At 42.7% G+C, this 14477-nt stretch overlaps 1 protein-coding gene across 1 annotated transcript in view; it reads left to right on the top strand.

The window, feature by feature from the left end:
• ARHGAP18 (Rho GTPase activating protein 18) overlaps positions 1–14477 on the top strand; it is an 86326-nt gene that overhangs the window by 65674 nt on the left and 6175 nt on the right. Inside the window, exons 9-14 of the mRNA XM_056856227.1 lie at positions 1439–1530; positions 4662–4739; positions 5546–5705; positions 6657–6739; positions 8542–8748; positions 10861–11025. Of these exons, the coding sequence (XP_056712205.1) occupies positions 1439–1530; positions 4662–4739; positions 5546–5705; positions 6657–6739; positions 8542–8748; positions 10861–11025 (785 nt within the window). The remainder of the gene's footprint in view (positions 1–1438; positions 1531–4661; positions 4740–5545; positions 5706–6656; positions 6740–8541; positions 8749–10860; positions 11026–14477) is intronic.

Below are 14477 nucleotides of genomic sequence, written 5' to 3'. Positions count from 1 at the left end.
CTAAATAATTGAAAGCAGTGAGTGATGAGAGAGACGGCAGGGGCACAATTAAGTTCTCCATTGCACAGCACAGAAAACAACTTCCATACCAAAACCAGCAGCCACAGAATGTGGCTGGAATTGCCTTTCCCCTACTTTCATTTTTATGTTCCTTAAAAGGTGTGTACAGTTTATACGCATGTAGAAAAGCTGTGTCAATATCTTTGGAATTATGGGTGTTTTGAACTTGGAAAGGACAGCTGTATTTGCTTTCATGCTTCATGTCAGAGCTACATGCCCCTTTGGGTTTGCTCTGTAAAAGTATGATAAACATATCATACCTAATTCAGAACAGTCAACTATTGGTGACTGCACCGTAATCAGTAACAATTCCACTTTGTATTACATAGGGAGTGCATGGTCACAAGTTGAATTGGGAGCCAGGACTTCCTGTCTCCCGGTACATAATCAAACCACTCCGCTATACCAATCAATCAACTGTACCAATCAATCTCCTATTTTTCAGTGTGCTATTTCAAGAATTAAATTGTTAGCAAGTGTATCTCCTTTTCAAGAATACTTTTACTTTTGGTTACTGTTTCATTATTGAAGAGCAATTCTGCTTTAAAGATGGGTGAAACTGTAACAAAGATAATAGCCAATTTAAAAAGATTTAATACAGAAGAGTAAATTTAAGTATGGTACTGTTTTTTAATGGCATGATGTGATTCTGTAGTGGCAGAATATGAAGGTATGCAGAGCCACGTTGGGTGGACTGAATTCTTACATGTTCATAATTTCTAAAGACTCTTGTAATCTTAATTTTCTATATAATTCTGAAAATCTTTGTACGGTTAGCACTGCACCATTTAAAACAATACAGATTCTAATAAGTTTATTTTTTCACTTATATTTTATTATTTTATTATTCCGAGACACTAAAGGCTATTTGATTATAGATGGTGGAAGACATAAGTTAGATGAGCTAACCTATATTTTTAAATTATACTGAGAGTGAACTGCAGTGTGATCCTAAGTATTTTTACTCAGAAGTAACTTTATTCAGTGGTAGAGTTGCCAACCTTCAGGTGGTGGCTGGAAATCTCCTAAGATTACAAGTGATCTCCAGGCAACAGAAATAAGTTCACCTGGAGAAAATGACCTCTTTGGAAAGTGGACTATATGGCATTATATCCCACTGAAGTCCCCCCCTTCCCAAACCCTGCCCTCCTTAGGTTTAACCCCCAAATCTCCAAGTATTTCCCAACCTGGAGCTGGCACCTATTCAGTGAGGATTACTCTCATGTAATTATACAACGGGACTGTAATCTTAATTCACTGTTTGAATGTACTAGATAGTAGCTCTGAACAGGTTAGAAAAGAAAAATCTTTTTGTCTCACCCTTTCATGAATTGGAAGAGAAGTGAAGAGTGTCTCTGTCTCTTCTTGGTTCATGCAGAATCTGGAATTTTTGGAGTCCCACTGCCAGTTTTGCTAGAGCAAGATCAGAAGAGAGTTCCGGGCATCAAGATACCCCTAATCTTTCAAAAAGTGAGTAATCATAGTAAGTCCATTTCTTACTTGCCTCTTGAGGTATACTTTAAGTACTAAGTATTTTTTTTAATGTAACTTGTCTTTTGCCTAACACAGTCAGGACCCAAGGTGGTGACAACAGTAGCAACAATAGAAACATAATCATCTTCAAAAAATTAAGATGCATCATTAAAAACAAATACACCTGGGCCCAGTCAAGCTGCCCCATATGGTGTTTTAAATAGTTCTCTCTTACTGCCTTGCTGGAAGGCCACAAGGGTGCCCCTGCTTCACACCTCCCGGAAGGCTGTCCCATGGCAGTGGGGGCAGCAACAGAAAAGGTCTGTTCCATATCAGATTGTGTCCTTGACAGCAAGAACATTTATAGGAGATCCTGCTGCTAGGAATGCTAATTGCTGTAGAAGTTCATATCAGGAGAGAGTTGATCCTTCACCTATGAGGGTCCCAGGCCCAACATCTTAAATGGAAACTGATAGGCAGCCACTGACCAGTATAATGCAGCCCTGACAGACAGAGCCTGATAGCAAAAAGGCTGCCATATTTTACATCAGCTGCAGTTTCTGGTTTATTTTCATGGGCAGCCCTATGCAAAGCACATTACAGTAATCTAGCTTCAAGATTACCATAGCATGAATTAGCCTGGTAAGGTTCCATGAAACAGCCTTCTGGAAGGGGTGAGGCAGGCACCTACCCTTGTGGAATACCGAGACTTTTTCTTAGGGTCAAACTAATTATGGCAGCCATGGGGTTGACCTATGTCCGCTGCTGTCATTTTAGGGAAGAATGTCACCATTTTAAAAATGCCGTGAAGGCCTGATCTTGTTTTCCCTCTCCCTTGCATTTTTAGCAGAGTTGGACTTCCAACAGATATCGGGGCGATTAAAATCTCCCATGACCACTGTGTCCCATCTCTTTGAGAACTTTGTAATCTGGTCTAGGAATGTCTCATCCAAGGGACCTCCTGCCGGCCAAGGAAGACCCCTGCCGGCAGGAGGAAGGCTCCCGAGCGCCTGAGAGGCGGCGGAGCGGCCGGAAGGGACCTCCTGCCGGCCCAGGAAGGCCCCTGCCAGCAGGAGAAAGGCGCCCGAGCGCCTGAGTGGCAGCGGAGCGGCCGGAAGGGACCTCCTGCCGGCCAAGGAAGGCCCCTGCCGGCAGGAGGAAGGCGCCCGAGCGCCTGAGTGGCGGCGGAGCGGCCGGAAGGGACCTCCTGCTGGCCCAGGAAGGCCCCTGCCGGCAGGAGGAAGGCGCCCGGGTGCCTGAGAGGCGGCGGAGCGGCCGGAAGGGACCTCCTGCCGGCCAAGGAAGGCCCCTGCCGGCAGGAGGAAGGCGCCCGAGCGCCTGAGAGGCGGCGGAGCGGCCGTAAGGGACCTCCTGCCGGCCCAGGAAGGCCCCTGCCAGCAGGAGAAAGGCGCCTGGGTGCCTGAGAGGCGGCGGAGCGGCCGGAAGGGACCTCCTGCCGGCCCAGGAAGGCCCCTGCCGGCAGGAGGAAGGCGCCCGGGCACCTGAGAGGCGGCGGAGCGGCCGGAAGGGACCTCCTGCCGGCCCAGGAAGGTCCCTGCCGGCTAAAAGAATGTGCCCGGGCGCGTGGGCGGCGGCGGCGTGGCCGGCAGGGGCCTCCTGCCGGCCCCTCCAGGCCCCTGCCGGCCGGAGGAAGGCTCCCGGGCGTGGCGGCAGCAGCACCGCGGCCGGCAGGGGCCTCCTGCCGGCCCAGGATGGACCCTGCCGTCTGAAGGAACGTGCCCAGGCGCAGCGGCAGCAGCAGCGCGCCCTTCCTGGGCCGGCAGGAGGCCCCTCCAGGCTGCTGCTGGCCGGAGGAAGGCGCCCGGGCGCGACGGCGATGGCGGCGGTGATGGCGGTAAGTTCCCCCCTCCCTCCTCCCTCCTCCCCTACCCTACCGTATTGACCCGCGTATAAGCTGAGTTCGGCTTTTTCAGCCCTTTTTTTGGGCTGAAAAACGGCTTATACATGAGTATATACGGTAAATTCAAAATCACGATTTAGAACTGCTAGTAAATTAATCAAATGCAGTCCTAAATAAAATAATTTCAACTGCCTGCTAAAGATAAAAATTGAGGGGGCCAGGCACACCTCCCTGGGGAGGTTGTTCCATAATTGTGGGGCTGCCACTGAGAAGTCCCTCTCTCATGTATCCACCAAATGAGCTTCTTTGACTGATAGGATAGTCAGGGGGTGGGGGCTCTCTCCATTAAGGTAGTCCTTTAGATACCCCAGTATGCAGAGCTTTAAAGGTCAAAACCAATGGTGCTCAGCAGTGCTCAGCAGTGGATTGGTGGCTGGTGTGTTTGCTGTAGTATTGGGGTCACATGTTCTTAATATCTGGCCCCAACCAGCAGTCCAGCCACAGTGTTCTGCACTATCTGCAGTTTCCAAATACTTCTCAAGGGTAGCCCCAAGTAGAGTGAATTGCAGTAGTTCAGTCTAGATGTAACTAAGGCTGCATGGATCACTGTGGCTGGACCTGACTGAACCAGGAACAGAGACAGCTGACACACCAGCTGAAGCTGAGCGAAAGTACTCTGAACCACAGCAGCCATCTGGTTTTCTGTGGTGACTGCTGTATTGAGTAGCACTCCCAAGCTGTGAACCTGACTTTTCAAGGGAATATAACTCCATCCAAGACAGGAGAGATCTGATGTCTGTGATCTGAATTTTTTTGTTAACTCAGAGCATCTCTGTTTTGTCAGGATTAAGTTTCAGCTAGCCCATTACTGACTCGAAGCCTTGGTTCAGAACATCAACAGCATCCTCAGAATTGGGTGGGAGAGAAAGGGAGAGCTGGGTATCATCTGCCTATTAGTGACACCACAGCTAATATCTCCCAAATAACCTCTCCCAGTGGCTCCACATAGATATTAAATAGCATGGGGGATAACCATGTGGAACCCCACAGGCCAACAGCCATGGGGCAGAGCAGGAATCTCCCAGCACCAGCTTCTGGGACCGATCCCCCAGATAGGACTTGAACCACCAGTATGAAGAGGCGGCTCAGTAGGATACTATGGTATTATGGTTGAAGGCTGCTGAGAGATTCAGCAGAACTAGCTTTATACCCATAGCATTTTAGTTGTCAGCTATGAAGCTGATATGCTTTCCATTTTGCTTTGCAGCTTATATTCCACATAGAAGAGGGAAAGCTGGGCACAGAAGGCCTTCTTCGAATACCAGGTGTTGCCACAAGAGTAAAGGTAAAATAATGTTTGAGCTTCGGGAAGATAATGATGTACTCATTATTAACTTTCAACATACAAAGCTAGTAGCTCATGTTTGGTAGCAAGTGTAACACTATTAGAAATAAGAAATACCTTATTAAATTTTTAAATTACTCTGAAGTCAATGAATCAGTATTCGTTCATCCAGATGGCAATGTAGAGATCTGCAAGCTTCTCAGATAAGACATGCATACGTGCTTACTGTGGCGTATCCTATGCAGAGGCCTGAAAACTAATATATTTAACTGCATGGAAGAATTAATTCAATGTGTTGGACTGCTGTCCTGGCCAACTGGGACCGAAACGTATGCAGTTTGTTTAATATATTCTAGACATGATAAATGACTTCTTCAATATCATCTCTAATATTGGTGTAGAGACTCTGTGAAATCTTTATTTAAAAAGGGACATTTTTACATACTATTTTAAAAACACCTTTGAATAGTTTCTTTTGTTATTGAATATTGAAACATCAAAGAGCATTTATAAAATCAAACATGCATTATAACTACATCCATTACTTTGTATACACAGGAAATGTAATATAGGCTTTTTAGTGCTACCTGTGAAAATGCCCCTGAAATACAGTGAAGGAAAGGGGGGGAGCTGAATTACAGTAACAAAACCATTTTAACATGTAACAGATTTTGCCTGAAGTATGTGAGCATTTATATTTATATAAAATCTGAATATAGGATGGATAATAATTTCAGATGTGCTTTTTAAAAAACAGACAATATTATCTACAAAATGTGGCTGTTTTCTGTTCTTCTGTATTTCAGAGTCTTTGCCAAGAGCTAGAAGCAAAGTTTTATGAAGGGACTTTCAACTGGGAAACTGTAAAGCAACATGATGCAGCAAGTCTTCTAAAACTCTTTATCCGTGAATTACCTCAGCCATTGCTCACTGTGGAGTATCTCAGGGCTTTCCAGGATATACAGAGTAAGTGTCATTACTTCTCACTGAGGCTTGGGGAGACGATTTGTATAGAGTTTCATGCCAAATGCATAGACAGGACGTCTCAACAATTCTGGGAGGGGTGGGGAATCAGGTGAACAAATAATCAGTATTTCAGCCGTATCCAGAAAGGATCAACTGTGTATCCTAATGAGTATGAAATTCCCAAACAGTTTGCTTGCTAGCATCTGAAAATAATATACAGCATCATGTTCTGTACACAAGTATTCCATACTGTCCAGCAAACCATGCTTAAGGGATTTAAGGGATTTAAGTTTCATAATGGGGAAAAAACCACTTCCTAATTAATCGTAATATAAAATGTTGTACCCTTTTTATGAAGGCTGATGAATTTGATGAAAATATCAAAATTAAAAAGAAAAATACAGTATTTAAAGAGACCAATCTACTGCAAAAATCAGGTCACTGATGTAGATTTCACTGTTTCTACGACTGGCAACAGGTGCGCTGATTGTTGTTAGATTTTCTAACATGTTAGATTTTCAAGTATGTAAATATTCTGCTATGAATAAAATTAGAGAACATTTCCTGAAAGATTTTCAGACCTTCTGAACATGGCTGATAACATTTTTGATGTTGGCTTTAATTAATAGCTTAGACATCTGAAGGAGAGTTAAGACTTCATCCTATATCCAGAACTGCAAATTACTTGCTGTGCACTAATACCAGACATTTGCTTAACTGAGAACATTGCATTTCAGTAGGTGTCATATGCTATTTCCTATTCATGTGTATAATGGCACTCTCCCCTGGGAAGGATTTCTCTTCATGAAACAACATCTGGAAATAAGGTGTAATAACTGTTGCTCTCTTAACATCCTTTTGAAATAGCATTGGTTATATTAACAATAAAAATGTCATGTAAGATATATGCAAATTGATTCAGAAACAGACATTTCTGTATTTCACTGACAGGGCTTCCGACAAAGAAGCATCAGCTGCAAGCGCTGAATCTTTTGGTCCTTCTTCTTCCTGATGGAAACAGAGATACACTAAAGGTTTGAGTGCTGAACCATTTCACAGACATCATTCCCAACGGTCACTAATTCATTGACTCTAGAAAAAAAAGGTGTCTGTTTAATCACAAAGTATGAGTATACTTTTATACACAAAGTATGAGTATACTTTTATACCAGTAAGCAGCAAGTGGGAAGAGGGTTTTCTCTGCCTGCCACTCTCTTTCCCTAGCGTTCTTTTCCCATCTTGCTTTGAGTCCAGCTTTACTGGATCTCTTTCTCTTACAAATAGGCCACCACTTTGCCGTGGAGATGTGACAGCCAAGTTTCTCAGGCATGTAATGGCTGCCAAAGCTGTAGCCCCAGCAAGTCTACACAAAGCGTCGTGACAATGTGACAGATGCAAGAGCCAGGGTTACAATTAAGGCTGTGCAGCAAAAAAAATTTGGTATTATTGTCGAAGGCTTTCACGGTCAGAGTTCATTGGTTCTTGTGGGTTATCCAGGCTATGTGACCGTGGTCTTGGTATTTTCTTTCCTGACGTTCTGCCAGCAGCTGTGGCAGGCATCTTCAGAGGAGTAACACTGAAGGACAGTGTCTCTCAGTGTCAAGTGTGTAGGAAGAGTAATATATAGTCAGAAAGGGGTTGGGTTTGAGCTGAATTTGATACTTTTTGCAGGACAATGATTCAGCTCAAACCCAACCCCTTTCTGACTATATATTACTCTTCCTACACACTTGACACTGAGAGACACTGTCCTTCAGTGTTACTCCTCTGAAGATGCCTGCCACAGCTGCTGGCGAAACGTCAGGAAAGAAAATACCAAGACCACGGTCACACAGCCCGGATAACCTACAAGAACCAATTTTTTGGTATTTTTCAGCTTCAGGTTTATCAGAACCAGATTTTTAAAAAATATCCGGAAAACATGGATTTTTGGGAAATTTTCGGATGAATGACTCCAAAGCCAAAAATACTGAAAAAAACCCAAATCTAAAAGCAATCCAACCTCCTGAGCTTCTCTGGGTCCAGGGAAGCCGCACAAGGTGGGTTTCACTTAGATAGATGCTGCCATGGATCTAAGGCTTGGCAGCATGGATTTAATGACGTCCCCCCTTCGCTGCCTTCCCAGGACTCAGGGGAAGGCAGGAGGGCTTCATTTAGATCCATACTGCCAAGGCTTGGCAGCATGGATCTTATTGAAGTCCCCCCCTGCCTTCCCAGGATGGCGGGGGGGGGGGGGGCTTCATTTAGATCCATGCTGCCAGTCCTGGCAGCATGGATCTCAATGAAGCCCACCCCACATGTCTTCCCCGGGCTCGAGGTAAGCTGCACAGGGTAGGCTTCACTTAGATCCATGCTGCCAAGGTTGGCAGCATGAATCTAAAACGATTCCATGCTGCCCTGATTCCCAGGGCTCCCGCAAATTGGGGTGGCGTGGAATTGCTTTCTACAGCCCTGGGGAAGGCCCTCACCACAGATCTAAAGGGGAGTTATCAAACCCGAATACCTATTCAGCTTTTTTGGGAAGCGGCTTTCCAGCTTTGCCAGGATTCCTCTTTTTTCCTATTCAGCCAAAATTAAACCCGGGAAAAGCCAAAATGGCCTATTTCAAGTTTATTTTTGCTTCAGTAAGCCCAGTAGGCACAGCCCTAGTTACAATAGTTCAAATATCCATCTTTTTAATGGAAGTTTGCTTTGAACAAAGTAATCGTCAAGATGAAAACAGAAAGTACAAGTGGAGCATAGTGTGCACATGTGAATCACCTTTGCAGATATGCTAACTGAAAATTATGTTCCACTCCCTTCGCATAACTACCCTTCAAATCTTCTCCCCTTTCAGGCACTGCTTGAATTTCTTCAAAGGATAATTGATCATCAGGATAGCAACAAAATGACCCTAAAGAATGTTGCTGTGGTTATGACTCCTAACCTCTTCATGTTTCATGGCATGGGCTCCAAGACCACAGAGCAAAGCGAGTTTGTTATGGCAGCTGGGACAGCAAATGTCATGCGCTTTATGATTAAACATCAAAATCTTTTATGGACAGTAAGTTTAAAATATTTTTAAATGTGCATGCTGTCTTGAAGAAATTGTTTTTCAAATAGGGGGAAGGGAATTAGCTTCCTTCTGCAAAGCAGGCACAAGACCTACATAGATATTTGGGGAGGCAGCAATTTTTTCTTTCGGCTGATTTATATAAAAGCTAATTTATTGTAATTCAGAACGTCTAAAGGTGCTGGTATAAGTGTAGTGGTTAGAGTATCAAGCTAACCTGGCTTCCAGTCCCCACTCTGCAATCCATCTTACTTGTTGACCTTACCTCAGGCACACACAAACACATTTGGGCTGTCTCTCTCACCTTCCTCACAGGGTTGTTGCAAAGATTAAAGAGGAAGGAAAAATTATCTACTTCAAAAATAGAAGGACAGGATAACAATACACTAGACAGATGTTACATCAAATAATTATATGGACAGTTCCGTTCTCTTTTACATGTGTAGTTTGTTTCTTTTGCTTCTTTATATTTTTTATTGGTATTTTTGGGATACAGGAAAAGAAAAGAATAATAAGGGAATTGAAAAAAGGAAATAGGATAACAAGTGTGTAGGAAGAGTAATATATAGTCAGAAAGGGGTTGGGTTTGAGCTGAATCCTTGTCCTGCAAAAAGTATCAAAGGTAATGTGCTAATCATTGTCCTGTAAGTATCAAGATAATGTGCTAATGAGGGTGTGGTATGTTAATATGGAACCATTGTATCCTGAAGTGATCTGTTAATGTGTGAAATCCAAAGCTAATCCGCATGGTTATTGTGGACTGTCGTCTTTGTTAGTCTGGAGGTTTTCAGGACAGGAAGCCAAGCCTTATTCTTGTCCACAACTACATCGGGACCACAAAACGCAGCATACAAACAAGGATAAAAGAACATGAAAGATACTGCAGACTTGGCCAACCTGAGAAATCAGCAGGGGCTGAACATGGACTGACACAAACAGGACCCAGGGTCTTATTCCAAGACACTGAAAGACTGGACAATTCTACCAACTATTTTGTCAGATTGCACAGAGAAGCCATTGAAATTCATAAACATCAGCACAACTTTAACAGAAAAGAAGAGAGTTTAAGAATGAATAAGGCTTGGCTTCCTGTCCTGAAAACCTCCAGACTAACAAAGACTACAGTCCACAATAGCCATGTAGATTAGCTTTGGATTTCACACATTAACAGATCACTTCAGGATACAATAGTTCCACATTAACATACCACACCCTCATTAGCACATTACCTTGATACTTCCAGGACAATGATTAGCACATTACCTTTAATACTTTTGCAGGACAATGACTCAGGTCAAACCCAACCCCCTTCTGACTATATATATTACTCTTCCAACACACTTTGACACTGAAAGACACTGTCCTTCAGTGTTACTCCTCTGAAGATGCCTGCCACAGCTGCTGGCAAAACGTCAGGAAAGAAAATACCAAGATCACGGTCACACAGCCCGGATAACCTACAAGAACCAATGAACTCTGACCGTGAAAGCCTTCGACAATACTTTTTTATATTGTTCTTGCAAGGTTTATTGTTGTATAGTTTTTACTGGCCTGATTGACTGACTAATAAATATTATTATCACTAAGTGCTGTAACATTGCTTCTGACTTTTGGCAACCCTGTGAATCTCTGACCTCCAAAATATCCTATCATCAAGAGCCTTGCTCAGGTCTTGCAAGCCAAGAACTGTGGTTTCCTTTGTTGACTCAATCCATTTCATGTTGGGTCTTCCTCTTTTTCTGCTGCCTTCAACTTTTCCTAGTATTATTGTCTTTTCCAGTGAGCCTTGTCTTCTCATAATGTGACCAAAGTACAATAGCCTCAGTTTGGTCATTTTAGCTTCTAGTGAGAGTTCAGGCTTGATTTGATCTAGAACCCACCAATTTCTCCTTTTGGCAGTGTTCACAATGAAGAACTTGTTGTCTTCACAGAATTTTATGAGTCCCTCTCCTAGTTCATTTCATGCACCCTGCCAAGTTTTCCAGTGGTATTTGATTCTACTACCCACCCCATGTTTGTAATTAAAAGTAGTCAAACAGGTGTTTGTGGCAGTTTAGGAAAATTATATAAAAGTTGGTATCACTGCATTGTATATTTACTTAGGTACCTACCTTTCTTGTGAACCAAGTGAGAAAACAAAACACTGAAAGTCAGAAGAAGGACAAAAAGGACAAAGCAATGAAGAAACTGCTGAAAAAAATGGCTCCTGACCGAGAAAAGCACGAGAAGCAAGACAAAAATGTCCATGATGCCAAAATCATCAATGATGTGAGTATAAAACATATATTAAATAATCATGTTACATTTCACCATAAAAATATGGACTAACATAAAAACCTTTTATGCAACTCGAGTGAGTGGTAGTTAGCAAATTTAAAACTTTTCATTAATCCTGACAATTTTTGAGTGATCAGCATTTTTTATCACTAACTTGTGTCTGCTCATGAGGCAGCAACAAGTCCTCCTCATGCAGCTTCTCAATCAAACACAAACTAATATTCCTTCAGAGTTGTTTACATCCACAAGGCCCATTGCCCATGTTGACTAGCATCACTCACATTACAGATACCACTGAATTCCTTAGGAGCTCCCACTTTGGTTTCCCAAGGGCTGTCCCTACGCTGCTAGACCTGGTGACAGGAGAAGCCCCTCCCAGCAGCCACCTGGTGCATCAGCATGATGCCACCGGGGGCTGTTGCGTGCCATGACACCACAGTTTCTACACCCAATAATGGGAGTAGGCTCTGGTCAATGTCCTAGTTCTCTGGTGCTGCTCTGGGCTTGCCGCTTGCCACATCCCACAAACTGGATGGGGAAGGCATGCCTGGTAAATTGGTGGTAGCCTCCACCCGGCCACCCTTTTTGCTTAGTGATGCCAGTGATGTTGCTTGGTGGTGCTGCAGGCTGTGACCAAACTTGACAACACAATGAAAGGGCTGACTTGGTGTCCCTCCATCTCTGGCACAGACCGGTACCCTAGGTGATTGCCAGAGGTATTCCTAGTGGGCAGGCTGGCTCTGAGTAAAGCTATTCTGATTACAGTTTGTCCGGCAATGACGAATAAATGGGAACTGTAGCTATCGTGAAAAAGAAAAATCTTATTACACCCTGTGTAGGACAGCTGCATTGCAAACAGATGTCCTGGTCATAGAACCCCCATGACTGACAGGGAGTTTGAACAGAATCCTGAGAATGGCAGCTAGGACTCTGACAGTTAAGAACTAGGGTTGTGCAAATAAATAAATAAATAAATAAATAAATCAGTAAATTTCAGGTTTACTGGTAAGTTATAGCATGGGAGACTTGATCTCATTTTATTATGTATATATTATGTATGTGTGTGTGTGTGTGTGTGTGTGTGTGTGTGTGTGTGTGTGTGTATATATATATATATATATATATATATATATATATAATTTATAATATATTTATTTATTTATTTATTTACATATACATACATATATATATACACACACACTGTGCGTGTGTGTGTGTGTGCGTGCATATATATATATATATATATATATATATATATATATATATATATATATATATATATAAATATTTGGTACTCAAGATGAAATATTTGATACTCAAGATGCGTTTTGAAATACAACCGAAAAAGTTTTGTTTCTTTTTGTGGGATTTAAGTTAGGTTAGCGAATCTTCAATAACAGGAAATGTAGATTGTAACAGAATAACTGAACCGAGGAGATTGCAATGGTTAAATTCTAGTGCTATATTGTACTTCCTAAATGTATCAAGGTGTTTTGCATGCAAGTGTTTGAATCTTTATTTTCTATTGAGAGGGCTTTCTCTTGTCCATCTCTGGTTTGTTTCTTAAACTTTCTTTTACACAGTGTTTCTTTACTTGTAGGCATTAGGAACATTAACATACTACCCCAGTTTCTCTCTTAAACTGGCCTGGGGTCACCCCTTTCACAAGAGCTACCTCCCATTCATTAAACTCTTAGAAATCATTCAATAAACCTTAGAGGTATTTTCCTTATATAACTGGTTACGGATCCTGTCCTGATCCAAAAACCATAAAGATGTTCTTTTGGACTCCTGAGGAGAAATCTACCACCAGACAGCTTACAGCTAACAGCTGTTTCCAAGCTCTAATGGCTCACTTCTGTCCAAATCAACTCTCCGTTAATAGGGTTGTGCTTATCAATAAACCTAAACAGAAAATAAACCCGAAATCAGCCATTTCGGTAATTTTCGGGTTTTGGGTTTACCAAATGCCAAAACCTGGGGATCTCCCATAAGATGAATATTCAGTTCCTGAAAAAGCCAAATAATTATTCGGCTTTTTTGAGTTTGGCTATTTGCCTTTGCTCAGGTGCACGGCTCTGTGCATTCTCTCATTTTTCTATCTTTTTTGGACTGGTTTTGTTGTTTTGAGGTCGGGGCTTGTAATTGGAGCCAACTTGGTCTGACCTGCAGGCAGTGGACTGATGTGCACTTTCAAAGATGGGGCTCACCCAGTCCCATTTGGAGGGATATACCATCCAACTAAAAAACCCCCAGCTTCTGCAGTTCTGGGCGTTTTGAAGAAGACTCCTCATCCGCGCGGATGAACAATCTCCTTCACAAGAGCTGCCTTGGGCATAACTTTAGGTGCTCCAATATCACCCCCCCCCCGAACACCTGCTCTGAAACTGAAGGTCACCCTGAGTAGAGGCTTCATTTCCCCGCATCTTGACCATCTCTTGAAATCAGATTTTTGATGACCATAATAATGAACTGTTCACAGGATATCATTTGCCACCAAAAGAAATGTTTTCTGTGCCTTATTTTGTTTGCATTTAAGCCATTTTCCTCAGTTTGGAAGCTAATTTGCATGGACATAATGCCATGCACACCAGATATGAATGGAGCCCCCAGACTTTGAGGCACCCTCATGTTTCCGCCAGTCTTCAGCAACGCTGAACTTCTGAACAATGGACAGCTCGGCTTGCAAATGCCTGGAGGATGGGAATGACTCCTTTGTGACCCCATAAAATTGGACCCCCTGTCCCAAAGTTCACCAAACTTCAGTGACCATCTAAGGAGAGTCCCTTGCAACCATGCTTCAAATTTGGGGACTCTACCTCCAAAAACGCCACCCCTTCAGGAGCTTCAGAAAAAATCCCCATAGATTATAATGGACCAGAATTTTTCAGTAAACCGGGTAATAAGCTGAATACCGATATTTACCGGTATGGGTATTCAGCTTATTCCGGGTTTACCAAAAATATCGGGCCCAATAAACCCGATATATGTAGCCTATTAGCCAGATGAATATAAGACAAATGTAGCCTACTATCCAGATGGACACATGCACACACACCCAGTCTAATTTGGAAAAATGGGGGAAATTGTTTAGAAGCCCTGATATATAGCCCAGACTGTGTTTGGCTCTAGGAGTAACAATTTGTTTGAATTCCTAGAGTGAAAACAATGAGTGAACTTGTTCCATTTTTCTGGATGTAAACATTTAGAAATGGATTAACCACAGTCTGCTAAACACAGGATACTTATGCCTGGTAACAGTTTCACGGACAGGGATATTTTTTCTGTTCTAACAGCACATTTGTTTGTATACAGACTATCAAGGGAGAAGTGTTTTCTGGTGATTAAATATTGTTTGGAATCTAGAGATCTACAGTGCATTCCTAAGGAGAGTTACTCCAGTCTAAGCCCAATGAAATTAATGGGAATGCACTGTAAGTCCT

The sequence above is a fragment of the Euleptes europaea genome, chromosome 10, assembly GCF_029931775.1.
Source record: "Euleptes europaea isolate rEulEur1 chromosome 10, rEulEur1.hap1, whole genome shotgun sequence".
In the NCBI taxonomy this organism is placed as follows: domain Eukaryota; kingdom Metazoa; phylum Chordata; class Lepidosauria; order Squamata; family Sphaerodactylidae; genus Euleptes; species Euleptes europaea.
Note: the sequence above shows the minus strand (reverse complement) of the source record. Positions and strands in the feature narration are given on the sequence as shown.